Source organism: Phaenicophaeus curvirostris, chromosome 3 (assembly GCF_032191515.1).
Source record: "Phaenicophaeus curvirostris isolate KB17595 chromosome 3, BPBGC_Pcur_1.0, whole genome shotgun sequence".
NCBI lineage: Eukaryota > Metazoa > Chordata > Aves > Cuculiformes > Cuculidae > Phaenicophaeus > Phaenicophaeus curvirostris.
Window position 1 is genome coordinate 84650688 of NC_091394.1, and position 27564 is coordinate 84678251.

A 27564-nucleotide genomic window follows, 5' to 3' on the forward strand; every position below is an offset into this window, starting at 1 on the left:
CCTGATCACCCGGTTCTCTTGCATGTGCTTCATGATAGCACTCAAGATCACCTGCTCCATGAACAACCCAACACACCAAATGACTATTAAGGGCTATTAAAAAATATGCTTCCCTCCCAACAAAATTAATTTGTTAGTATTTTCCCTACTCTAAAGCTAGATCTTAATAGTAAAAACATCCCAGCATACCAAGAAAAATTACCCTTACCATAAACATATCTACCAAATGAAATATAGTTACCTACCACTACATAGTTACCTTCCACTATCTATATATAAACTACATAAACAGGTAGAAAACACAATATGTTTTGCTCAATTTCTGTTTATCAGCTCAGTCAAACAAAAGGCCCAAATTGATTAAAATAAAATAATGTATATATAAAAAAAATCTTTGGTCTGGCCTTCCCTTTCATTTTCCTGACATAAACTCATCCTACGATCACCCTTTTCTGGCAATATTTTAATAGTTTTAATCCTGCCAAACACTATGTGAACTCATGTGCCAGATATAGATCTAATGGGAATAAAAGTCTTCAGTATTCTGATTTTTTCTTGTATATTTACAGGAAAACCTGTATCTTCAGGATTTTGTATTGAACACTTTATTCTAAATTGCCTGGTCCCACTTTTTGCTATGTGCTTCTCAAACCATAAAAATTACTTCCAGAAAGAAGAAAAAAATATTATAATTAATATGTGACAACTTCATGCTCTCTTTGTTTCCTGGTGCAGAGAAGACAGCCCTTAAAATCACCAACTCAAGGACAAATAGATAAACAAATTACACTTGCAGCCTGTGCACTACCAATGACTGTATGTCAGTGTTTGGAATGGCACTGGCCACCAAGCCCTGCTCTTCCTCAGCAATGCCCCCCAGGTTCTCTCTTCAGCCTTCCAAGTAAAGTTCACAAAGCCTGCCAGTTGTGAAGGTCATTCTATTCCCCAGAATTTTTTGGTCTCTGTGTGTTTTACTTCAGAAAATAAAGAAAGGCTTCTCTAACACAAACATTTTGAGCATTTACAAATCTGCTCAGATCACAAAATCCAGGAGTTGTGGAGATCAGGGTCCTCGGTCAAACAGGGCTTTAAGGCTGCTGGAAGGAGGCTGCCTGATTCCCTTTGTACATCCAATTTGCCAAAAGACTGATCTTGACGTGTAAGCAAATTTACATTCAAATTTATCCAAAGTCAGATCCTGCATAAAGTCAGTTTCTGCATAAAAAATGCTTGTATGAAACAGAGATGGATAAAAGAGGCGCTGCTCAAAGCGTTAAAACAGATTCTGCTCCAACACACATCATGAGAGACTCTCCTCTGGTGCATACAGTTTAAGTAGAAAAAGACAAAACAGGACTAATTTTGTTACAGTTGTGTTGGTCAAAGGATACAAGCAAGGCAAGGCTGCAAGGAGAAGCACCATCGTATATTAGACCAGAACTGTGGAGCTCTACCAGCTCTGTTTCAGGCATGAAGAAATTTCCACATGGAACAGACATAGAGTAGAAATGCCCAATGTTAAACAATTATGTTAACCCAGTGAGCTAACTTGAGGGATAAGGGGGATAATAGCTGTGAGGGGAGGTATGCGAAGAGCAAAGGAAGGAAGAATAAGTTCACTGCCACTTAGTAGGGACAGAGAGGGGGGGCTGTCACCCCTAGAATAACGCAGAGTCAGCTGGGGCAGGAAACATTAAAATGTGTCAGAAATCCAGTGGTGAGTCTGTAATCAGAAAGAGCAGCTGGGAGGAAAGAAATGGGATCACTTCATGCATCAAGTTGAGAAGGAGCTATTTGTTAAATCAAAACATAGTGCCTTCTGCAAACAAACTATAAAGGACCAGTGATATTTTTCAAAATTAGGAAAAAAACCTAATTAATGTATATTTGATACAGAAAAATATAACAGAGAACTTAAACTATACGGGTCCAAAAGCTTTCTAAGTTACTGTTAAATCTTTCAGGCTGCTGTGGAAGCAAGACTAACAGCATCATCTTCATCCTTTATGACAGGAAGCAGCAGGAGCAGCAATGCCCAGTAAGAATTTCAAAAGCAGGATTTTTTTTTAAAGATGCTGGGGTTATATTTCAAAAAGCAAGAAAATAAGAATCTTTTTCATATATTCCAAATTGCTTCTCCAACATTAAACTGCCTATATAGGATTCAGAATCAATGACTAACATAAAAGCCAGTTTCAGCTCTGGAAAGAACAGAAGAAATGAGCCAGGCTTGCGAATGCATTTTTATATGGCATCTTAAAATATTGAAGAATTGGGAAAGTGTATTTCTAAACCAAAATGTGTCCTTTTTCAGACAGTCTGACAGTCATACTTCACAGATTTTTTTTCCAGTGAAGACTGAAGAAAATTACAGTAATAAGCAGGCACCCCATAATGCCACTGAAATCTCCACTGCGTTTGGTTTCCATCCATGTTATTTAGAATTTTAATACTAAGAAGAGATGAAAACAACAAACCAAAGGAAATGTCTTACAGCATTCTCCTTTTTTTTTTTAAATAACACACCTTCCCTTTTGTGCTGATAAAAGATAAAATTGGACCAGAAATTCAAACAGTCACACTAATTTATTACTTAAGTCACTGTGAAAAACAAAACATCAGTATGGCAAATAAAATATTTTTTTTTAAAAAATGATTGCAGTTTACTTTAAAGCACACTTTAAAGGCCAACTTTGCACCAATTTTGGTTTAGCCAAGATATAAAAGCCGTGATGCTGCCCAGGAAGGATTAAAACAGACACTACCGCAGCTATTGTGCAAGTCATACACCTGCGACTGACAGCACACAATGTTCACTTTGAATAAAAACTATAGATACATGGGAGACCTACCAAGATGCCCAAAATATGCTGGAAGCAGGGTCCCCTGGCATCATGAATTCCTTGAGTTGCAAGCTTGTGTCTCACATTTGCAGACCCAAACTTACTTTCTCCACACGAAAAAGATGCAAAATGCAACTGGTTGGCCTAATTATGGCGCCCTGAGCATGGCAGTCATACAGTGATGCCACGAGCAGGACTTGGATGCTCTACAGCTCCCAGGTCTGTCACATCTATCAACATAGCCTGATATTCAAAGCAGGCCACCAGAAGCGGCACCCAGCCGACATATCAGTGTTCACCTGCGACTCCCATGTCGTCCTGCATGTAGTCCCTTCTTCTCTGGCCTTGTGTGCTGGCACATGGCCACACTATGCTGCCTGACATCAGGATCCACATACAGGATCCCAGAAAAGGCAAGATCAGTTACAAGTATGTGCAAGAGGGAGTTATTTCCCACCACTGGCCAGCAGAAGGATTGGAGTAGAGCTATAGTGCCTTCTGGTTCACCAAAATCCACATTCTCAGAATATGTTGGGTTTTTTTAAGAGAAGGAACTCGGCTCACTGTCTCTCGCAGGAGCACAAATGAAGTCCAGACAAGGTACCTGAGACCCTAGGAGAACCAGGTCGTCAGTGACACCAAGCTAGTTCAAACACACCTGAAGGTCTAAGGACAGAGAAACTGTACCTACAGTGAGAGATCCAGCCACTGAAGAGGTGGGAGAAGCGGAAAAGGCCCTGTAAAGTAGATTTGCTATTCCTGTCCTCTCACTTTTAGGAGAAAAAGGAGAGGAACAAATGCCAGTTCTACAAGGGCCTTCCTCCTGTATTTGCAGCAGTGGTTCATAGCCTCCCTCATCTCTCCTTTACAGAGTCTTTTCATCTTCTCACAATCCCAATGGCCAAGTCAGCCCCTGGCTTCTTTTTGTTGCCTCCAGCAGACTGCTGTAAATTGCTGTCCCTACCAAGAGACTGCTCTGGCAGTGCTTAAAGCCAGCTCTGCACACGCAGAAACTTCTACCCCAGGGTCCCAAATCAGCGTAGCACCACTACTTGTTCAAAAGAGGGAGGTTTTACCTGGCTTTCAAGCAACATCAGGACTGACTCAATCGACTACTTTCTGTACTAGTGCCACAAACTTAGGTGTCCTACAAACAGACTACAAAGTGTGGAAAAGAAAGCCAGTTATCACAAATAATGAGACTGGTCTGGAAAGTAAGAGGTGGTTAGGAGGAGTTAATTCCCTCTTAAGGCTGTCACAAGTATAACCATCAAAAGGAAAGGAGAAAGTTGTCCAAAAAGAAAAAATCACTGAGCATTATCCTGAGCAGGATGAAGACAGTATCAAAACAAGAAGCAAGGATAAATAAAGTGACACATTTCCCGTGAGAGTACTCTCTTTCAATGAGATATCACACTCTGAAAGCAAGAATCATGACTGGCAAATGCCAGTGTTGATACAAAGTGGCACTATCGGCAAATTGTGAAGAACTGAAGTGTCAGGATGAGAAAGAAGAAGACAGAGCACTCCTCAGCTTTGCCAAGCTTTCCTGACATCATTCTAATTGCTATCAGAAATCCTGAAAGACGCAACCAGGACAGATAGGCCAACAATGCTTAAAAGGCAACCACAAGTAGGACCAGCAGCACAATCAATTTCAGGTTTCAACAGACAAATCTAAATCAAAAGTGTACTGCTTTAAAATTCACTTCATCTAAAAACACTGCATTTTTAATCTTGCCAAACTAAAGATCCATTTTATGCAGTGCCTAAGATTTCTTCCAGTCCAAAAATGAAATATTTGCTTTTGGGTATTCACAGAGAAAATGCAGAGAGGGAGAGTTATTGTGTCAGGGTGAAGGTTCCCTACTTCATAAGATTACTTCAATTGTTTGATACTTCTTCATTGATGTGGCTTTCATTCCCCTTCTCTACCTAAGACAATTCAAACCTGTCCAAGTCTGGGCTATAACCATCACTGTCTTATATCACAGATTACAGTCTTCACAAAGAAAGACAAATCCTCCTGCTTCTACAAACAGAAACCTTCTCTGTATCCTGCACAGATCTGGAGAGGGACAATTTCTGTTAACAGAGCAGGTGCCCTACTACCATACCTTCGGCAGCTATGAAGATAAAAGGCTCCTCCTTGAACTTCTCTAGCCTGCCTGTTACCACTATTGAGTCAAAGAAGAAACATAATTAATTTCAATTAAACAGCTCTGAGTTATTAGCATCTTACAACAAATAATTAACTAAACTTCACTACAAGCATGTTTTTCATTGCACTTAACCATCCACTAGAGCAAGAATAAAAATTTGAGGCATTCACCTGTAACATGGCACATGTAACTTGCAGGTTAGCTCATGTCTTATCCTGTCTTAAGGACTAAGTACTACACCCACTGCAAAGAGACTTCATCCCAGAATAGAATTCAGACTGGTAGTAGGCATAGGAGAGAGCACCATCTTGGTGAAAAAAAGCTGTAAGCTCAAATCCATTCAGGTACACTTAGGAAAGCAAACGGGAATACTCAGTAACTAAGACAGTGATGAAATGTTGCTCCCTCTTTTCCAACAGTTTGTCCTGAACTCAGAAATACTGTCAGAGCAACTGAAATTCCACTTCTGAGGATGTTCGGTAGTGAACTTCCATTCCTGAAAGGGGCCTATGAGAAAGCTGGAGAGGGACTATTCATAAAGGCTGGTAGTGATAGGACGAGGGGGAATGGGTATAAACTGGAGAGGGGCAGACTTAGGCTAGACAGAAAGAAGAATTTCTTCACCATGAGAGCGGTGAGACACTGGCACAGGTTGCCCAGGGAAGTTGTGGATGCCCCATCCCTGGAGGTGTTCAAGGCCAGGCTGGATGAGGCCTTGGGCAGCCTGATCTAGTGGGATGTCCCTGCCCAGGGCAGGGGGTTTGGAACCAGATGATCTTTAAGGTCCCTTCTAACCCTAACTATTCTACGATTCAGTATTTCTCAAAAATATTTTCTCCAGGTCCAGAGGAGGGCCACAAAAATGATCAGAGGGATGGAACATGTCTCCTGTGAAGAAAGGCTGAGAGACTTGTGGCTGGGGGGCCTAGAGAGGAGCAAGGCTGTTTTAAATGTCCCCGTTTCATATTCACATTATCCATTCTACCATGGATATGAACAGAAATGTGTCAATTAAGAAGTTTGACATTGAGCATAATAGTAGAATTTTCTAAGGCTTATTAAAATTGATTTTCTTTTCTAGGAATACTACTATAATACAAGTAGGTCTTTGTTTAACTGGGAAAAAACAGAGGTTGTACAGACAGATTTCAAGTAACACCAGTAGCAAAATACAAAGGTATATCTAAAAATCTAGAAGTCCTTCTCCTTAAAAATTAAATTAAAAAACAATCTTCCCTATGTTTTTAAGTGTCCAGGATATGCTAATAAACAGGTCTTTCAAGTACAGGCTAAGCCTAACCTCAGAAACCTGTACCTTTCTCTGGGGGAGCTGTCATTAATGATACTGCCAGAATTTTTTAATTCTTAGGATTTACCGGTGAAGTTACCCTGACATAATAAATCTGTCCAGCACAGACCACACCTCGATCCTTCCATTTCTAATTACAGTGTTCTGCTGAGAAGATACTCGACAGGCCACAACCTAGAGTTTGAGATGTAGCTGTGTACTTTTTTAATAGCTTCTGTATGTCAAAGGTGAAGCGTGCAGTCCAGTTTTTGATTTTAAAGACACAGACAGTGAAAAATTCCTGTATGAGAAGAGCTATAAAAGAATTGTTGCTTCAGCGTTAGCAGGTAGTGAGGTTAATTCCACCATTAGCTCAACAGCAGTACATTTGTACAATGAGAACATCTAACATCCTGAGAGGATTTTAATCCCTATTAAATAATGACAGGTTGCTTTCTTACAAGGTTTACTCCTTCCGAGTGAATCGCACTTTTGGCACCTTTGTTTCTGGCAGATGTGCCAATTAAGAGGCCTGTACTGTAAGAAGTAGTATAACCTTTCCATGCCAACTTTCAGTCTTCATGGACAGGCTCATTCATATGCAGAAGGCAAGTGAAGCAGCCAAGGCATTTTATACCCCAGCAGCAATCAAAGTTTTCTAGATATCTTTGCCAGATGACTTAACTATGTTCTCTTGAGCCAAATACATTTTTAGAACAACTTTATAGCCCAGACATGTACATGAGTACGAATAAGACAAGGTTTCTGAGCCTCAGCTGACAGGTCAACCTCTTTCTTCCTAAGACATTGCTTCCACTTCCAGCAAAGGCAGGAGAAATAATGGCAAATGTTGATAGAAGAGGCAGATTAGCCCAGCCACCTGATTCATGCAATAGCGTTGCAATGCCTATGCAGAAGGTCATAAAGGATTTCTCAACGTAAATAAATATCTAAAAGGCAGATACACTACTTAGTTTTCAAAACAAGCAGGACACTTCTGACGTCAATGTAAATTCTTGCTAATTACTTTTGAGAAACTAGACTTCTACCCCTAGTAAGGGAATTCTCTTATCATCCCCACTAAGTCTTATATTCATAAAAAGAGCTTAAGCACTACAATGCCCTTTTATCCCCTTTATTAGAGAAAGCAAAAAGCCTCAAGTTGAGATTCCTGAAGGCCAGGCCCTCCTGGCTCGGAAGCAGATTGTTACCCAACAAGATTTGGAAAAAGCCACAGCGCACACAAGTCCTATAGTCACATCAAGGCCAGCCCATGCCAAAAGAAGATATCTCTCCTCACTCACCTCTTCTTGTAGCGCAGCAAAGAAACTCAAAAGCAAAAGAAAGGTCAGAAGCTTGTTCTTATTTTCACAGGAAACAGAAACATGTGGCAGCAGCACAGTCTCTGCTCACAAACTCAAAGATTTGGAGGTATAATGCCCTCATAGATGGGACTTGACAGACAGATACAAGAAGGAGAGGTCAAAGTTAATATTGTTGCTGTGCTCTGAACATATCTCCTAGATCAGGCCATTCATGGGAAAATGGGACTTTTCCAGGACCATCTCGACAAGCACCACAGGGATGCCAAGCAGGGGAGGAATTCCATTTCAGTGGAAGATTTGCATCTTCAGTTCCAGGTACCATTTGTAAATGCAGCCCAAAACCTCCTAGAAATGTTTTCCTGGGGAAGGCAGCAACTAGAAATGTGGAGTTGAGATTTTCAACAAAATATTATGCCCGCTTGACCTTAATATAAGTAACTTGGGTCATAAGGAGAACAATGTGAAAGAAGGGCTGAAAGACGGTAAATTAAGTATTGTGAGGAATGATATTAATCTGCTGTAGTGTGTTGAGTACATACAATATATATCCTTTCTGGAGAGGGATCTGTGAAGGGACATCTAAATCAATGTGCTGGGAAGACAAACTAGCCCTGAGTAAGAACTAGAAATATTTTAATTAAGTTTCTGAAAGGAACTCTGTTCCCTTCTCTTTCTTGGATCATTTGCTTGCAGTTAAGGTTACAGGCAAAATTTATCTTTCAGTTTCTGTTTGCAGAAGGACCAGTAGTGTCAGGGAGTGTACAGCAGGCAGTTCTCAAGATTCACTCCAGGGGCAAATTCATCTCACAATCCAAAATTTAACTCTTGCTTAAGTAGCCAATGTTCTATACACAGACCCCCACATAAAGACACACAGAACTGCAAGCATCTCAAACTCCCCATTAGTTCTGCCACACTGTTCTGCTGGCCAGATCAAGGGTATCGTCTCAACAGCAGCCTTTGGCAAGTGATATCTTCACACAATTAACACCTTTAACTTTTTTCCTCCAGATCTGGCATATTTTCTGAATAACAAAAAATGCAGGCAGGTCCAATAATACCTCAATCACATTAATACGGAAATCTTCATTTTTCTGCAACTTTTTATGTCCATCCAACTACTGATGAATAAATGACTCCAGGTAAAACTCACAATTATGTTGATTCATTTAAGTCTAAGAAGCACTACATTTAAAAATAAACTAAACCCTATCTATCCAGAAACAGCAGGCAAAACTGCAAAGCTGATATGCAAAAACTTTAGAACTGCAAATAATTTGCCAAATCTGCTTTGCAGTTTCATTATAGACCATGTTATTGCGGTGCCTTACAGGTCAGTCTCCAAATCAAATTAGTCTGCTATATATTTTCCAATCCACAATGTTTGTTCAAGGTTTTTATGCTGGAAGCTTCTGAATTTGTCCCAAGTTCAAAACAATACACACTCACAAGCAAAATAAGTTTGAAAAAATTCAGGGATGGAGGATGTTTCAAAGGAACCTACTCAACACTACCTTTTTTCTCTTTTATTTTTTTTATTTGGCAGTCCTTAAAAGCCTCCATTTTCTAATCTCCCAGACATCAGATTTCAGAGAAATGAACTGTTAAGGAATGTTACCAGACCATTTACATGAAAACACGGTCAAACACAGGCAGCGTGAGTAAATAGCTGATATAAAGAGCACCATCTACTGACAGGCAGTATTTTGACAGATCCAGACACTTTTGCAAGGCACTGCGTAGGGCTTCCAGATAATCTATTCTTTAAGGAATTCAGCTTTCTCCTGGAGATGTGTAGTATTTTTCACATATTCTCTCTCATCTGCCCTGTCTCTTCCATGCCATTTCAGCTGTTCTACTGCTCTTAGCTCATAAGACAACCCACTTCGCTCCAAGATGTGGAAGCACAATTCTAGCAGTCAGGCCCCTTACCTTCTCATTCCTTTCCCATTTCACTTTCTCATCAAAGCTTCTCACATGAAGCTACTTTCCCCTTGTACACAGCTGCTATATCACCATTTTACAATTATAAATTAACAGGTTATTACCAGTTGCTTATGATGACATTTCCAAAACCTCCTGTGAGTCAACAAGGATTTTCTACTCAAGTCAAACGCTTTTGAACTGTCCCTATATGAGATACAATCACCTTGTGATTACTAAAAGCTTTAAGATTTACTTCATGGGATGAAATATTTTTCTGTGTTCCCACGGAGGAGTTTAAATAGAGGTGGAGGTTTCTTCCTCACTTTTATCCTACTGCTGTTTTACTTCTTTCAACACAGCACTAAAACCTTTTGTTATTTTACTACACAAAATTTTTAGCAGATGCACGTAAGTGAAGGCCATTTCCTTGCAGGCAAGAAAACATTACCAATATCCACAAATGGTTCTGATGACAATCTCCTGGTCAGTACAATAAGAAATAACCTTCAGGAATGCTGTTGAACATCTTGATCACTTCTGAACCCAGGCATAACTCATAGCAGAAATGCACTGAACTATTATGGCACATTGCTTGAAGGTACTTGCTAGCACTATCACAGTTACTCACTGTGTAAGATTTGTGTTGCAAAGCAGTATGAGCTAGGGGTTTTATATATATATATGTTGGGAGAGAATTAGAATAATTTTTCTAACAAATTGGTCAAAATTCAGTGGTCTTAAAGGCCTTCAGTAACAAACATAATAAACACTTATGATAATCTCAAAAATGAAAGTAGAAAAGCAACATTCACATACAGTTTTTGCTTTGTGTTGCTTTACTGATTAAAGCATCAATTATACATCTAAAGTTCATAGCTTGTATTTTTGTATTTCATGCAGATTCCAAAGGTCAATGAAACTCAATTTAATGTTTTTATACAATAATCCTTGTCAATCTACTTAGAGCAGGATTAAAAGAGGAAATAACCAAACACAAGCTTTGCTAAGGCAGAGGCTATAGTCAATCTGTTCATACACATGGCAGACTAATACCCGTTAATAAAATAAATCATGAGAGAACTTTCTAACAGGCATGAAAGTTTCAAGTTCTATTTTGTTTTATAGCCCTAATTGCTTGTGTCAGCACAGTTTATTTGCATGCAGCAGCAACAATTTTCTGGTTTTACCTCTTCCTCAATTCTAAGATTTATAAATACAGTAGGATATCCAGACTCATTCTAGAAATTGTTCTTCACTTGCTACGTATTTCATGCATGCAGTCAAATTCCTCTTTTGCTGCACATGCTCTACTATTTTGCCTGATCTACATCATCCACCTACTATCCCTACAGCTATGCCTTCCTCAGCTTTTTCTTTTGATCGTCTGAGTTCAGTCTTATACCCCAGGCTACAAGATGGATAATTTGACTGCTCCCCATTCTATTGCTTATGTAATTAGAGAACTAGATACACAGGGCTGCTACATTTCTTTGAACAAAAAAATGCCTGCAATCTTCTGTTTCACTGTAAGATCACCCAGTTCTCATCTCTCAAGTGTTAGGACAAACTGAAGCATTTGATAAAGCTGGTGAACTGGTGTAAAAATCAAAATATATTTGGTTACTAAGATTACTACTCTTTTAGACTGATACCTCTTGTTCCTCTTCCTAATCTGATTCAGTCTCTCCCTACATCTATTTACACTGCATTTCCACAGACTTTTCTCTCAGCAGCAAAAGCAGCAAAGCAATACTTTCCCTAACTACTGTCAGCATGCCAAAGTGATTAAAATAAGCCAAATTAACAAGGAAACACTGCCAAAGGGGACCGTTCTCACTGGTTGCTCTCAACCAAATAGTATAGAGTACTCTATCACTAATAAAAGCCAGAGTGAGAAAATTCAGGTGGATGATAAATGTTTTGTCACTCCTTGAAGTCAAAGAACTGAGCAGTCAGCCCAAAATGAGAGAAAGCAGGGGTTGGGGACTGAAACATGCTTCAGGAAACACACCACTAAATGGGGTGCTCCATCATCAGCTTAGTTCAGCTAGGACACACTTGCACTTCCCCTCTATCTTGACTCCTCTCCACCGTGGCACAAATCTTTGCAAGATCCTGAAGTAAAGCAAGTCTGTCAAAAAAGAAAAATAAATTAAAAAAAGAGGGTGGGGGACAACCCACAAACTGAGAACAAAAACCTAACAATGGGAGAGTGGTCAGAGAAGAAGACTCTCTTCATGCAGAAGAGAGTCAAATAAGAATTTCATCAACAATGACCTGGTTTTATCTGCCATCGTTGCGCCATGTATAGAGGAGCTAAATTCAGTTTCATCTGTTCAGTTTATTTTGCGTTTTTAGAATCAGTTGCAATTTGCATAAAACATTTTAGAGTACAACAAAAGGATGCGCTCTGATGTGGGTTTTTTCACCCCAAACATTAAGCCTATTCACGTGACATGACTACGTTCTACAGTATTCTTTTGGGAATCCAAAGCTAAGATAACTTCTGTTCCAATTATTCTTCTTTTTGGCTTTTGTCAGCATTTTTGAGTCCTTTGGAACCTGGAAACCAGAGCGGAGGAGAAAAATTCGGGGTGGGGGAAGAAATGTAAATATCTTACACTGTTTCCCTCCCAACAAAAGGCAGGAGGGACAATATGTTGTAGTGAACACATACAACTAATTGAATTTCATATGAATTTTGATGAATTTGAGAGTTTAATCAACATGCTGAACACTTGATCCACGCCCTTCAAAAATATTGTTTAAAAATTAAACCTTTCCAATACTAAGTTATTTCAACAGCGAGTAAGGGAACATGAAACAACAGCTAAGGAAAATACAGCTGAAAATTATTCAGGAAAAAAACCCCCAAACTTTTCCAATATACTCTCCTACCAGTTACTATGGACAATTAACTATAGTTTGCAAGCCATAAAGTAGCCTTCCCTACAGAAACAGAAAACAGTGGTGCCTGTTTAATAAGCATGAAGCTTAAAAAGCAATTCATTTCCAGATTCTTCTTCTACAGTCAGCAATAAAGGTTTCAGGAAAGCTAAGTACTGGGAATAACACCTAGTTTTCCTCATCAACTTCACAGATCATCATCTAATGCTGAAATGTTGACAATTAAGCTATTTGTTCTTCAGGACAAACCTGAAAAAAAGGAAAAATTCTGAGTCACCAAAAGAGAAGTTTGAGACAGTCTTAGGTTTAAAGGAGAACATAAAATTAGGCTTTATCCCCTGAAAAAAAGTTTTTCTAGTTATTCATCAAGGATATTGATTATTTCAAATACATCTTCAAACCTATACACAAGCTTCATTTAGATAAAAGACTGTGTATCAGCATGGGTATGCTGAAGTTCAGTCACATCTACCTTTTCATAATGAAAACATGCATGAAATCCTTCACAATCTAAATTCTACTGCTAAGATTGAAAGCAATCTGTCTTGAATGAAAGATGAATTAAAAGCAGTTCTAAAACCATTAGACACTGACTTATTGTCATGCTTTTGTTTAAGGCAAGGAAAAAAAAGGCAAAAAAGGTAGAGGGTGTCTAGGTCAGCAAAGTCATCAGTAGTTGATGGATGCACTTATAGACACTAGAGAAAGGGGGAAAATAGGCAGAACATAATACCTACTTATAAGATTCTCTAAGCTAAGGATAGAAAAATGGCCTCAAGATGTGCAGTAACTCTACCTTGTTCAGAGCTGAAGGTTTTCTATTTTTAGATATGCATGTCAAGGACACATTTAACCCTATAAGTGCAGCTTGGTGCATCATCACAATATTAATTCCTAAACATTAATAGAATGAATATTTCTAATTTTACCAAGTACATGTTCTGAGAGTAGACCTTACCAGCAATAACTACGATCTCTGGGTGAGGCACGAGGAGGTAAAGGAGATGGAAGAACTGTTGCTCCAGACTGTGTTAATGACTGCTAAGCAGTGGTGTGGCGACCTCTAGGTAGGCAGCAAGGAAATGCAATGTTAGTGTTGTATGGAATAGCCAGTTTAACAGCTTCCTACTGTTGCTGCTCTTGAGGTTGCAAGGAGAAGGATCCTATCTGTTAGCTGCTGTGGGACACAAAGACAGGCATAGCTGCCTTCTGAAACCCATATTGAGCTTCTCCCGCTGCAAAATTGTAGTCAGACTGGTAGAGATTGAGCAGATTCTGCTGGTTATTCAACCGGAATCAGGTATAGACAGGCTCTGGTAGCACTGCACCACAGGGATCAAGATCAGGCTCTCCCATTTCAGGCAACAGTTTGAGAAGCAAGTGTGAATATTGCTACATCCGTCTCAACTGGAGACTGATGGGCTGGAGCACCTTCCATAGGAGGACAGGCTGAGAGAGCTGGGCTTGTTCAGCCTGAAGAAGCGAAGGCTCCGAGGAGATCTTATAGCAACCTTCCAGTACCTGAAAGGGGCCTGCAAGAAAGCTGGAGGGACTATTCATAAAGGCTTGTAGTGATAGGACGAGGGGGAATGGGTATAAACTGGAGAGGGGCAGACTTAGGCTAGACAGAAGGAAGAATTTCTTCACCATGAGAGCGGTGAGGCACTGGCACAGGTTGCCCAGGGAAGTTGTGGATGCCCCATCCCTGGAGGTGTTCAAGGGCAGGTTGGATGAGGCCTTGGGCAGCCTGATCTAGTGAAATGTTCCTGCCAATGGCAGGGGGTTTGCAACTAGATGAACTTTAAGGTCCCTTCTAACCCTAACTATTCTATGATCCTATGATTCTAACTGGTCACAGCTAACTTTCTGACTCTAGTGAACTCTGTTCTCCATAGGTGCATGGATGAAGGGAAAAGATACAGGCTCTGGAAGTAACAAGACCAATTTGGCAGGCGAAGTGAAGAGCACTGGTGAGCAGAAGAAGATGGCCATGTGACAGTCTGTAGGGTCTCCCAGGGCTGGCAGACTGAAGATGACAGCTGGTATAGTTTACAAATAAGAAAACATCACAAGTTTGCATGAACAGAGTAAGAAACAGCTCAAAAGCTAAAATAAGTAACTAGCTTAAAAACAAAAGGTAATCCATTTTCTATTCTTAAACCATGGATTTGTTGAAGGAATTGTATTCACAGTCCCTAATCTCTTAGAGGGAAATTACTTGTGATGTTTGATCCCACCTTTGATCACCAACAGCATTTGTTTTCTCCAAATGCCCAAGGCCTCAGTGGCACACTAACACCGACAACTTCCACTTTTAAAGAAATACATGCTACACTGCTTCCTCCCTCCCTCTGCTCTCCCATTGAAAACTTACAGCACTTGTAGTTTAAGAGTCATCATACATGGATATTTTTCCTAGTTTTGAACTTATCCTGCAAATGCCCTGGGTTGTTAATGACAATATAAAGGCAGCCTGTCAACATAACTAGAAGCATTGAAGTACCAAAAGTGGGACACAGACACTCAAAGCCACCCCAGGCTTAATCACTATGTCCAGGTTTCACTTATTGGCATCATAGTCAAGGAAACTCCATGCAACTTACAAATCATTTGGTCAAAAAATTGAAGAGGGAAAGGGAAGAATTGTCTATCATTAAATATTATGTTCTCCTTACCTTCTCCTTGCCCCATTGATAACACACAGCATCACAGAAAATGTCTGCTTTAACATTTGGGAGTTTTTCCTGGCTCCCTGCTGTGGCACATCAGCTGCAGAGTAATTTGCAGCTGGCTGTGGAATAGAGATAAAACAGAAACACTTCTGACTGAAGTCCACATTCAGAAATAGATAAAAAGAACTAGTATTTGCAAAGTGTGAAATGAAAGCATACTGAAAAGCCTCCTTGATTTCAGAGGTCATTATTGTTGGCATTTTTGCAGTGCCTAGAGGCCCCAAGATATCCCTCAGAGACAAATCACGCACATTCTAGTTTAGCTACTCCCCATCCACCAAACACTTCCAATCAAAATCAGAGGCGTGATGCAAACGAAGTGCCAGTGGAGGCCTTTACCACTACCCACGACAGAAAACAGCTGGAGAATCTGTCCCATGGAGAAGAACAGGCAGCAAACATGCTGCTGCATGTTATTCCCAGATAGCCTTGGCCAAGCCAATGTTTTCCAGTTTCAGGACACATTGCAAAGCTTTTGGACAATCAACTTTACATACCTACATATGCAAAAGACAAAATTTTGGTAGTAAATTTATACCAAATCTCAGCTTTATACTGAGACAACAGTTTAACTAGTCCTAATCATCACCAATCTTCTACAAGAAGTAGAAGTAAATCTTCTACAAGAAGTAAACTGAGACACAGAGAAAGAACTTAACTTCTACTGAAGAGCAACCAGTTTCTGAAGTCCAAGACCAATTAAAAGAGGAAAAATGAAACACACACATACACTCCAATAATTTCCTTTTAATCCAAAAGACACACTTTTCAGATTAAGCAGTATTTGCTTGCCAGTTCATCTTGAACAGAGGTGTATACAATGGGGCTAGGCTATCCTAAGTGTTCAAAGTATGGCTTTTGAGGTAAATGTAGTTTCTGAAATACAGCCTTCTACTGCATAGTTTCACTTCCATCAGACATTAATAATCATTTCAACAAACAGACACTGGTTAGTTAGTAAGGCAGAGGACAGAACCGAGTTTGAGATCTGAATAGCAAAATTCAAGTGTCAATGCAATCCCCAAAGCAGACAGATTCAGCTGAGTGGTGCTCACTTCAGATGGAGTCTGATCCCTCTCTACACTCCTCTGAGCATGCTGACAGATCTCCACCAAATGTAATAGGAGTTTATCTAGCTTACACATAGACACTGAAGTTTCCCTCATCAGCAAGTTCAATTCCACCCACGGTAACTGAGTGGAAGACAAACTCCACTCTGCCCCAGGCCATCCTTTTCCAGACTTTCCTAATGAAATCCCTTCTCTCCTTAGCACACATCTGCAATGAGGGAAAGCTTGACAGGTTGATAACACAAGAAACACCCTTCAGACATTATCAAGGCTATTACAGTCCCACACCTCTTTCGTGATTGTGACACATTTCACTCTCAGTGCTCAGCAATTATGTCATTTTACAAAATGAAAAGTTCTCACTTGTAGAGAGAAAGGTGGACTACAGCAGCTGCTAATCAGTTTTGTCAGAAGTGTCCAGCTAACACCTGTGGCAGATTAATGAAGTTATTGTTATAACTAGATGAGATGCACTATTTGCAGAACCTGCAGTGCCAGCAGTGGAGCATTAAACTGCTTTCCCATTTTAAACGGTAAATTGGTTCTATAATACATTTTGTAATCCCTCCAATCATGATGCTATTATTTTCTTTACCGGGTGATTCTCTACTTTTCCTTACCCATCAAGGCAGCTGTGTCATTAAAATACCGCTTTATTTTTGAAGCAATCTCTATGAAGCCCTAAAGTAGCTTCAAAGTGAAAGCAGAGGGTCTGAATGGCTGTGTGGAGTATCTCCATAACGAGGCAAGCAGCAGAATGGGCACTCTAAATACATTATACATCCACACGCTGTATGGAATTGCTTTTTCCTCTAAAAGCCACTCCATCTTTCTATCTCTATTCCTTTTTTCTCTAAGAGAAGTTCTTTTAAATAATGTGTCTGTCTACATGTGTCTATAGTATTAGACATCCCACTTTTCTAGTGTACTACCACGGCTTTTTACTGCTTATGTTTGCTGATGCGTACTGCAGTTGTAGTATTCCTTCTCACACTACCGTAATGGGAAGGAACACAAATTTCACATTGATAGCTTTCACAGGACAACAGGAGCTAGATCAGACTACATTTCCCTCCTTATGCTCCCTCAGCTGCCTTTCTGTAACCATCTGCTCACGCCTGCCTTATACAAGGACTGGATTCGCTCCTTGCGGCAGAAACCATCACTTTGCTGTGCATTTGCGCAGCCCCCAGCATTCTGCAGGGGCACAGACTGCACTGTTCCCCATGGGCCAGCACCTTGCCATCCGTCACATGCATGCACTGAGTGCATGCAAACACTGATTATGTTTTCATCATTGATTTTTTTTGCTGAAAGTCTAACTGACAAACAGATTTCTCTTCCTAGTACCACCCGATGGACTGAAGTCATAGATAGAAAATGCTTGTACAGATGGATTTCATAAAGGAACCCTTTAAATAGTTGGAAAGGTCAATCAGTAGTGATCTTTGTGAGTAAACTTCATCTATTCTACTTATATCCACCTCAAAAGCTAAGTGTTAGTCTGAGCTAATTATTCTGACTTCCTGTGGAGAGAAAGCAGAGAAGCAATAGGAAAATAATGCCACTTTGTGATAGGGGTGAGGGAGAAGGCAATGAATAATGGTCCTCTGCAGATGCCCTTCTTTTCCTCTCACTGTCCTGGGCAGAGCATAACAAACTAACTCAGGCCAGATCTCCCACTTACATGCGGCTGCTGTCAGAGCAGATGATATTTCAGAATCCCCAGGCATGCAATCAGGTAGAACAGGACGAACAGGAGAAGCCTGATGTTTTATGCTGAATGTAGAAACCTTGCTGCAAAAATGCGGGCCTTCCAATTACACAATTTATAACAAGAACAGATGATATAGCACAAGGGAAAAACATGCTAAAGCAAGAAGACACCTGGATTCTGAATCAGTCATTCGCCTTCCTACAATAAGCTTGTTTATAGGACACCAACAGAGAGAGATGTTTCTTGCTTTCCTGTCTTATGACAATGTAAATTCTGAACCAAATAGTTCTGCACTACAAGCAGGATTCCTCCAGCACTTCATTTCCACCAGTAGATCCCCAGAGCGATAAACAAAACATCAGGCTCAGCTGCTTGTAATGTACAGGGTCACCCAGCACTCCTGTTTCACTGCTCAGGATAGAAGGTTTGTCACTGCACAGTTCTGAACCCTCAGACTTTAGCCAGAGGTCACAATAGTGAATGAGAGGCTGAAAGAGGAAGAAATACACACACATCAAACATTTCAGTCCGCAATTTAGATACCTGAGGGCAAGACAACATGCATACTTCTAACGAGACAACACATGAAAACAAAAAGTCTATTGAAAATGAAGACTGAAGCAAGCACGCTAATTATAGTGTATTACTGATAATCACAGAATGAGATATTAGAAAGGCATGTTGCCCTGAAATGTAATTATTTCAGCTGTCCGATATTTACATTTACCAAATATTTTCAAATTCACTTCAGATATATTGCACACTCGGATTCTGTACCTACTTTTTCTAGTCATAAAAAAAGACCCAATGCAGTAAGTGGTGGTTTGTCACCCTTGCAGAGTGAGCAAAGAAACAAAAGAATTAAAAAAAAAAAATCACACACGCATCATATATTTCACATCATATCTATTGCTTTTCATTGTAGTGACCTGACATGGACACTGGTAACATGTTACCTATTTCTCCACAAAAATCAACTAAGAAAAGCAAACTTTCTGTCAGTAAAACAATATTCCACCATACAGGGCTCGCACCTCCCCTGGGGTACACATAAAGGAATCCCCTCCAGCCCCACTGCAGAGTTTCAAAGCAAAACCTGGAGGATGGGAACAGCCCAGATAGGGCTATGCTGAACCTTCTCTATGACAGGCAAAATATTCGTCATCTTCAGCCACTCCAGTCTGGGTTCTAGTTCCCATATCCCGTGGCCACCAGAAGTTTCACAAGAGAGGGGTAGTTGGGTGAGAAAGCAAAATGGTAAAACCACATTGCCCCAGTGCTGTGTCCATTGGTGTTTCTCAACCAAATGCAACAAAAGGGAAAAAAAAGCGGGGGAGGGAGGGAAGCATAAGGATAGGGGTATAAAGTGTTCTTAGCATACCAAGCAGCTGTGCTGATGAATGCATTTTTTCCATTACACTCCTTACCAGGACAACTGCTTGGCAAATACTGTCTTTCTCACCCAATCCATTTTACAGAATCATAGAATCATGGAATGGTTTGGGTTGGAAGGGACCTTAAAAATCATCTATTTCCATCCCCCCTGCCATGGGCAGGGACACCTCCCACTAGATCAGTCTGTTCAAGCCCCCATCCAACCTACCCTTGAACACCTCCAGGGATGGGGCATCCACAACTTCCCTGGGCAACCTGTGCCAGTGCCTCACCCCTCTCATAGTGAAGAATTTCTTCCTAATGTCTATGTTAATCTTCCCCTTTCCAATTCATACCCATTCCCCCTCATCCTATCACTACAAGCCTTTGTATAAAGTCCCTCTCCAGCTTTCTTGTAGGCCCCCTTCAGGTACTGTAAAGTCACTATAAGGTCTCCCTGGAGCCTTCTCTTCTCCAGGCTGAACAGACTCTCAGCCTATCCCCATAGCAGAGGTGCTCCAGCCTTCCAGTTGTCTTCGTGGCCCTCCCCTGGACCCATTCCAACAGTTCCATGTCCTTCTTATGTTGAGGATTCCAGAACTGAACACAATACTCCAGGTGGGATTTCACAAGAGCAGAATAGAAGGGAAAAATCACCTCCCTTGACCTGCTGGTCATGCTTCTTTTGATGCAACCCCGGACACGGTTGGCCTTCTGGGCTGCAAGCACACATTGCTGGCTCATTTTGAGCTTCTCATCAATCAGCAACCCCAAGTCCTTCTCTGCAGGGCAGCTCTCAATCACATCATCCTCCACCATGTATTGCAAACGCAGGCTGCCCTGACCCAGGTGTAGGACTTCGCACTTGCCCTTGTTGAATCTCATGAGGTTCACACAACTTTATAAGCTTGGCCAAAAATATAAACACTGTGAAGCAGGATCTACTGATTAAAAAACCTGGAGAGTTCTCCTAGAAAATTACTTTTTCTGTTCTCTTTTCAGAGGACTATTTTTTTTTTTTAAGTAACTAAAAAAACTTCTATATATCTAAGAAGAATTGTATAACACCGCTATTAATTGGAACACTCTCTTTTGTGCTTGGAGTGCTGATACATTTCACCACATACCCCAAATACATCCCAAGCAGAGCAGAACTCCCCAGGAAGCCAGAAGAGCTGCTTTCATCCCAGTCAGTCCTGAACTGGGTCCAGTAAGTTGACAAATTCCCATCCTTTAGTCATTGAACTTGGTCAGCCTTTCAGTGTTGTTTCATGTAATTTTGGAGGGGGAGGGGGGGGAAGTATTTTTTTTAAGAAAGCAAAAGCAACCAAAAGAACTACTGAGATGCACTGCAACAATTAGTATGGTCTACTGGTATTTATACAGTGCTTACCAACAGAAGGCAAGATAAAAAAGCTTCTCACTTCTTTTACCAGTTTCTTCTCGTAGTTTTCATACACATTTTAAAGGATTGTTAGTTTGACTCTAAGTCAGATAAAATAAATTGTCATCACTAACATAAGATAAAAAGTCTAACTGTAGTGGTTGCTGTTAGAAAGCCTTTATTATTTGCTACTGCTGCTGCCAGATAATCAGACAAAGTGTGTCACCAGATACGCACACCTTACTTAGGAATCAAAATGCCCTTAATCTTTTTCTAATAAGTGACCCACTGGATTTGTTAGGGAAGTTGCCTTCTCTTGAAGCCTTTACCCCAAGAAGTGCAGGACTTCAGAAGTATTCTAAAACTTTTTTTTTTTTTTAACAGAACTCTATAACTCCAAATGTCCTGAATCAGTGTCTTTATCTAGAGATAATATGATATTAAAACCAAACAGACCAGACATAAGAGCCAGAAGTAGCATTTTAATGAAAAAGAATTCCAGAAAACATGCACAGCAGAGGCTAGGTGCAGAAGGTGTTAAAGAAATGCTATCTCCAGTGAAGTTTTCTGCTGTGTAAAAGTGCCTACTCAACTACCTGATTTTTTTTTTATATACCATGGAAACTGAAAAGTCATTTACTTACCAGGATAGCATGTATATTTATACACATAAATACATACTTTTAAATATAGAAAGCTAAATGAATAAATATAAAAAGTATTTTTACACTTCATACAACACAATTTCCTTAATTTGTTTTATATCCTGTACATTATCAGAGTCTCATTGGATTATGCACATCAGTTTAGACATGAATAACCCTGGCCTTTTCTGGACATGCTTACATTTGTAATAAGATGGTTCTTTAGGGAATCAGCTGAGGGAGACTAAGGTCATTCATAGAATCACAGAATCACTAGGTTGGAAAGGACCCACTGGATCATCAAGTCCAACCATTCCTATCAAACACTAAACCATGCCCCTCAGCACCTCATCCACCTGTCCTTTAAACACCTCCAGGGAAGGTGACTCAACCACCTCCCTGGATAGCCTGTCCCAGTGCCCAATGACCCTTTCCGTGAAAAATTTTTTCCAGATGTCAAGCCTAAACCTCCCCTGTCAGAGCTTGAGGCCATTCCCTTATTCCTAGTGTTCCATTTTCTGTTAAAAACCTACCTCAATCAGCCTATAAAAACTAGATTCCCTACTCATCAGGAGTGATCCTGCACTCACACTACACTTTCTGCTGTCTGTATCCCAAATATAGAAACAAATACTTTTACTGCCCATTTATATTACAGTAGCTGCATAAAAAAGGAACTTGAAATCTGTCTGTAGCCCATGAGTTCCTAATGTTCTGCAAGTCCATAGCTGAGAACAGAAAAAGGACATGCTTTGTTATAAAAGAGATTTTCCTTGTTTCTGTGGACAGCAAAACCCTAAAGCAGACAGAAATTTAAGTGCTGGAATTAGTCCCAACAAAGACTGATTAGGAAGCTGAAAGCAGAGAATATGGCCTTTAGGGTATCTTAAATTGCATTCAACACATTGCATTACTTTGTGCAATACAAGTCTCACTACTATAGATGTGAGGTGTGTGTTTATGTTATTTTAATACACATGATTGCAAAGTAACCTTTTTACTAACAACTGAACAATGAAGAAATATTAAACAAATGGATATACCCACAATGTTTTATTTACAATACTTTCCTCTATTCTTGTTCATCTTTATACTATAAATACATGATTGCATGGATAAAATTTCATAATGATAACTTTATTCAACTCCTAAAGCCACACAAGTTACAAACTCAACTCTGTATTCACATTTCAGTGGATAGAACAACAGTATTTTTAAATTTAAGGCAAAGCAAGACAGAAAAGACAGGCCTCCTCAGGCTATAACATATGAATCCAGACGAAAAACATCACTAAGTTAATACCACACATAAAAAACAAAGTTACTAACAAGGCAGCAATACATTCAGAAAAACAGTTCATTTCATTAGCTTGACACTGTTATGTCAAGCTTGTTAAATCAAGCAAAATTTTTTGTGTTCTTTGGTGTTTTTTGTTTTGTTTTATTTTAAATCTGAAGCATGCCTAACTTCTAAATAAAGCTATTGCAACCAGATGTAGGAAACCAATAGTTGATTTCACTGCTTTGAGAGCACTACGCTTCCCCTCTTCCCTGGCTATCTCCAGCAGGGAAAGCCTTGAAAATGGTTTTCTATTCACCAATCCAACAAGTATAGCTCAGACAGTGGAAACAGGCTCCATTACATTAAATCACTGATACATTTCATCCTGATTTTCCACTAGGATGAGTCTTTTGCAAGCAAAGACAAGCTCGATCTGCCTGCATTCCATGTCAACTACATGAGCCCATTCTCAACTGGAAGCTCCATTGCATCATTTAGCTACTTCACGTCCAAGCTTGTAAGATGTCCTCTAAGCTTTAACATACCTCCTTAGCTTTCAATTCATGGCAGATTTTCATCTGTTGATGTTGAAACATAGGCAGGCTTAGCTTGCCTTTGTCTGCAAAAAGCTGGGTAAACCCATTATTAGCTGAGCTTTCTCTCAAAGCCCATTCAAAATTCGGTGGTCTTGTCACCACATGGATGATCCGAAGCAAGGGCCCAAACCCATTCTCCAAGGGTTCAAGAGAATTCAGCAACGTGCAGTGATTTTGATCAATGCCAGCCTGTGTTGGATCTAGCTCAACAACTTAAGATAGAACTAAACGAGTTTAAATTGTACTCACTTAAAACTAGATATTTCAGATAAAAATCAGAATGGAAAAGTCATGCTAAACCTTTACTGTCAAGGCTATTGCTCAAAACGTTTCATGCTTAAACTCAGTCACCCGTGTAAAAGTCCATATATTCATATATCCATAGAACCTCTCTCTCTCTTTACCTGCCCCAGGAAAAAAAAAGCAAGCAAACAATAAACATTTAAGAAAAACATATCTATACCGGTTCTGCTTGTTACCCAAGTCATTTGGAAAAAAACCACTCCACAGTGCCTGAAAAAGACAGACTCCAGTTTTTTAATTACCTTCATATAAAGAAAAATAAAATATAAAATGTGTATGGGCTAAAACTCTGCTTCTATACTCTGCTCTCATCAGACTGTAATTTTTTCCAGCTTTGCATGTCTTTAACAGGATGATAAATGTTTTTTTAAGCAGTAGGCTGGACTTCAAGAAGCCTGGATTCTTTAAGACTCATCAAAATAAATAAAAACCCAGTCCTACCTACCTTAGCTATTTCTGGCTCCACTTGTTGCCTCTTGGGGGTCTCTTTTGACTCAGGCCCTTTTGGAGTACTAGTGTTCTTAACAGAGGGTGATTCAACTCCTTCACCTTCAAGCTGCAGATTAATACCTTCTGTGGGGACAGGGTGATCAATACCATTCGGATTCAGATTGCAATGGATAGCTGGGGAAAAAAAACAGAGGAAAAACTGCTTAGGAGAGAACTCAACGTTACAAACATCTATCACAAAGTATTAAGAAATACCACGTGGTAACCGGAGCTATGTCAGATCATGGCAAAACAACTGCCTGTACCTTGACATAGATTCAAGGTGAGATATTTGAGAGAGAAACTGAGAGCCAATGCAACACTGTGTAAGGCTCTTTTGTATGTGGTACTGCGTTAACTGTGCTCTACTGGATCCACTACAGCATCCAAGACCCTCAACTTACAGCTTTTACAAGTGTAGGACAATACATCCCATGTATTCATTATTCAGCTATACCTTTTTTTTCTTCTCTAGGCAAGCAAGTTAAAGTTTTCCTATTATATTTTCAATTACTACAACATCCTAGGTCCTAAACAGTGTGGAATAAGTAAGCTGCACATAGCAAGTCTGCAAGTCGGTCTCTCCACAGAGTAATGACTTACCCAGCTAATTATCTCTCCTTCAGCACTCTGTGGGACTGCAAATTACCACCTACACCACCCTAACAAGCAAGAGGGATGTACTCTCTAGGAGCATATAATGAGGTGTGGACTAATGACAGTAGAATAGGGAAAGCAGTCAGAGGAAGACATAAAACAAATGCAAACCATACCACAGAAATGCACATTTCGAACTCTGGCAGTAGTTTAATCATTTTCTGTCTAAAATTTCACAGTTCCAGCACTCACATAGAGGGTGGCCTTAACAGCCTTCTTGGCACGTTTAACAACTTAAAAATGTGTGGATCCTGAGACAACTTCACCTTCATGTAGATATCCCATTTTTGGCGTTTATGTTCTGGGTAACCATGCTACTTTTACCACTACTTCTAATTAATAGTCCCAACTTCCCCTGTACACAAAAGAACTTTGCTCAGATACTGTGGTGCAACATTTCACAGACCTGAACAGAAACCCAAAACACAATGTAAAGCCAAAATAAAAGCTGCCCTTTCACTCTTGCTTGGCTTAAAAGCAAAGGGTGGGGAGCAGGGGAAGGAATGAGAACTGCCAGTTTTTACTAGACCTTGAAAGCCTCTCACAGGAAACAGGCTCAAGCAGCTGGAAAAGGCAAAAGGTCCTTCAACTGCAGCACCTTTTGAAAATCCATTCACCTGAAATCCCAGGCTTTTAATTGAAAACTTTGAGCCTAAAGTACAGCAATTCCTTGGTGCATAATCAAAGCAAAGGCCAAAAAGGTGGCCTTTTCTCCTTGGGATTTTTAGAAACATCCAAATATTTGTAAAAGATAAGTGGTCTGTCCAAGCACTACAGTACCTACATCTGCAAGCTAAGGATGGAACATCTGTCTGTAAGTCAAAGGAACATTATGAAGCATAATTCATTAACACTAAGAGATGGAAAACAGTAAAGAACCAAAACATGTTTTATTACAAACTGCAGCCATTTTCAATAGCAGAATAGAAAAAATATGTCACTGGCCCACAGAAAGCTAGTAAATGAAACTAAAAACAGGAAGGGAACCAAATTTTAGTCTCACTATGAATAGCTGCAGGGAATTAAGCCCGGACTTCTTTTACAAGTACGTAAAAGAGGTAGAGATCCCTCTCTGAACAGTTAACTCTTTAGCAGACAGCATGAGAGGAATAAATCACTAGACCATGTCATGCCCACAGTTGAGTCCTGCAGAGACCCCCTTCTGTGGAAGGAAACACAAGAGGTGAATGATGTACAGCTTCTGAAGGTGAGGGAGCATTTATACTGGCTACTGCAGGGATGATCACAAGAGAAGGATTTCCAGCTAAAAATTCCTTATTTTTTAAAAAGGGAACCTCCATCTGCTTAGGCCTTTCATAGAGGGTCATGGTTTTGCTTTAAAAGCACTGAAAACCCTCTGAAAATTGTTTGTGGACTCCTGGTTTTCCCCTTCAGGCGCCTATTTCTCAAAAACAAGAGCATAATTTATCTTAATAAGGGAAAAAACACCTATGGAAAAGGGGTCTGCAGCAATTTGTGTGGCTGTTTTTCTTATTTGTCACCTTTTTGTCTCATTTCAGTAGGGCAGGCATCTGAAGTTTCTTCCTGATACCTAGAGAGCTTCTCGTTTCCCAAGCCAACTCTAAGGTGCTTTCCGTAAGTTTAGCTGCAGCTCTTCTTGCAAGTTTTTTTCTTCTCTAGTTCAGTCTAGTTCTGTAGGTTGGCTGAAGAAAATGCAAAACCAAATCCCATCGTTCTGGTATTGCTTCTCACTGGTAAGAAGCGAAAAATAGATGACTGTCTTCAAGTCACTCCTTTCCTTCTACTGGTTTTCATTAGCCACACCACCGAGTCAATCCAAAACAAATACTTAAACCTTAATAATATTAGCAAAGACACTTCCTAACTTTCGAGTCCTTTACTTCTAGATGCATTCTATACCAAATCCTTTCCTGGATTTTGCTTTTGTCATGGCTACAAGACTTTGATGGAATTGGACTTGATCATAGCTGCTGCTTGATTTTCCCCTTGCAGGATCTCTTTCCATGCCAGAGAAAATGTGAAATCCTTTGTATTAACAGGCTTCACCTTCTCTGGCTGTATGGCAATTTCAGGGAGGTATCTATAACCCACCAAGCTGTTATGATGAAGACTTCGGGGCATTTAAGAGATATGATTTTGTGGTTTATATTTACATGAGTGTGTCTTAAGAGACCAAAAAATCTCTCTCTCTCTCCTAGATCATACCCACCTATCATTATCTATGTCCTCTAGATCATATTTACCTACCTGAAAGAAACAAGTAATTACTAATGACTCGTTCACTTGTCGTCCAGACCACAAAAAAAGATGGATGTCACACACCAAGACAGACTTTTTTGCAGCCTGTTTGGGATAAAAATTGTTCTGTTAGTACCCAAATTAATTCCCTCCTTCATTAAAAATGGGAGATATACTAATCAACCTGTGAAAACACTCCCAGTACACTTTGCTCCAGAAAGAGCTGGAAATCAGCAGTGAAAGACACTTGGTATGGAATGCAGTCCCTAAAAAACCCTCCAACTGTCTTCTGCAAGGATCTTGCATAGCTGAATAGGAAGACTCCAGCACACACCTTTGAAACGCTAACACACACATCAGCAGCATCCAGAAGCAGGGAGGTTTTGGCTGTCAGCCTCCTTCCAGTGCTCGCCAGAGAGAAATTACAAAGCACAGTGGGACTTAGCACTGCCTGGAAGAACATTGCCAGCAGCAAGCTTCCTGTGGATTGCAACTCCTCCCTTCCCAGTGCCTCAGAACAATACAGATCAGGGAGGAGGGTGGTAGGGGATGGACAAGGAAAGCATTCTGGGTTACAGCATTGATTTACCATGCGCTACGGGGAGAAAATGATCCAGATTTCTGATAATATGGTAGCATAAGCAT

At 40.1% G+C, this 27564-nt stretch overlaps 1 protein-coding gene across 4 annotated transcripts in view; it reads right to left on the bottom strand.

The window, feature by feature from the left end:
- SAMD12 (sterile alpha motif domain containing 12) overlaps nt 1-27564 on the bottom strand; it is a 213500-nt gene that overhangs the window by 173719 nt on the left and 12217 nt on the right. For all 4 annotated transcript variants that reach the window (XR_011337202.1, XM_069854580.1, XM_069854578.1 and 1 more), the window contains exon 2: nt 23999-24177. Coding sequence is in view for 3 of the 4 variants with exons in the window: in XM_069854580.1 (XP_069710681.1) it covers nt 23999-24177 (179 nt within the window). In the remaining variant the exon portion in view is untranslated. The remainder of the gene's footprint in view (nt 1-23998; nt 24178-27564) is intronic.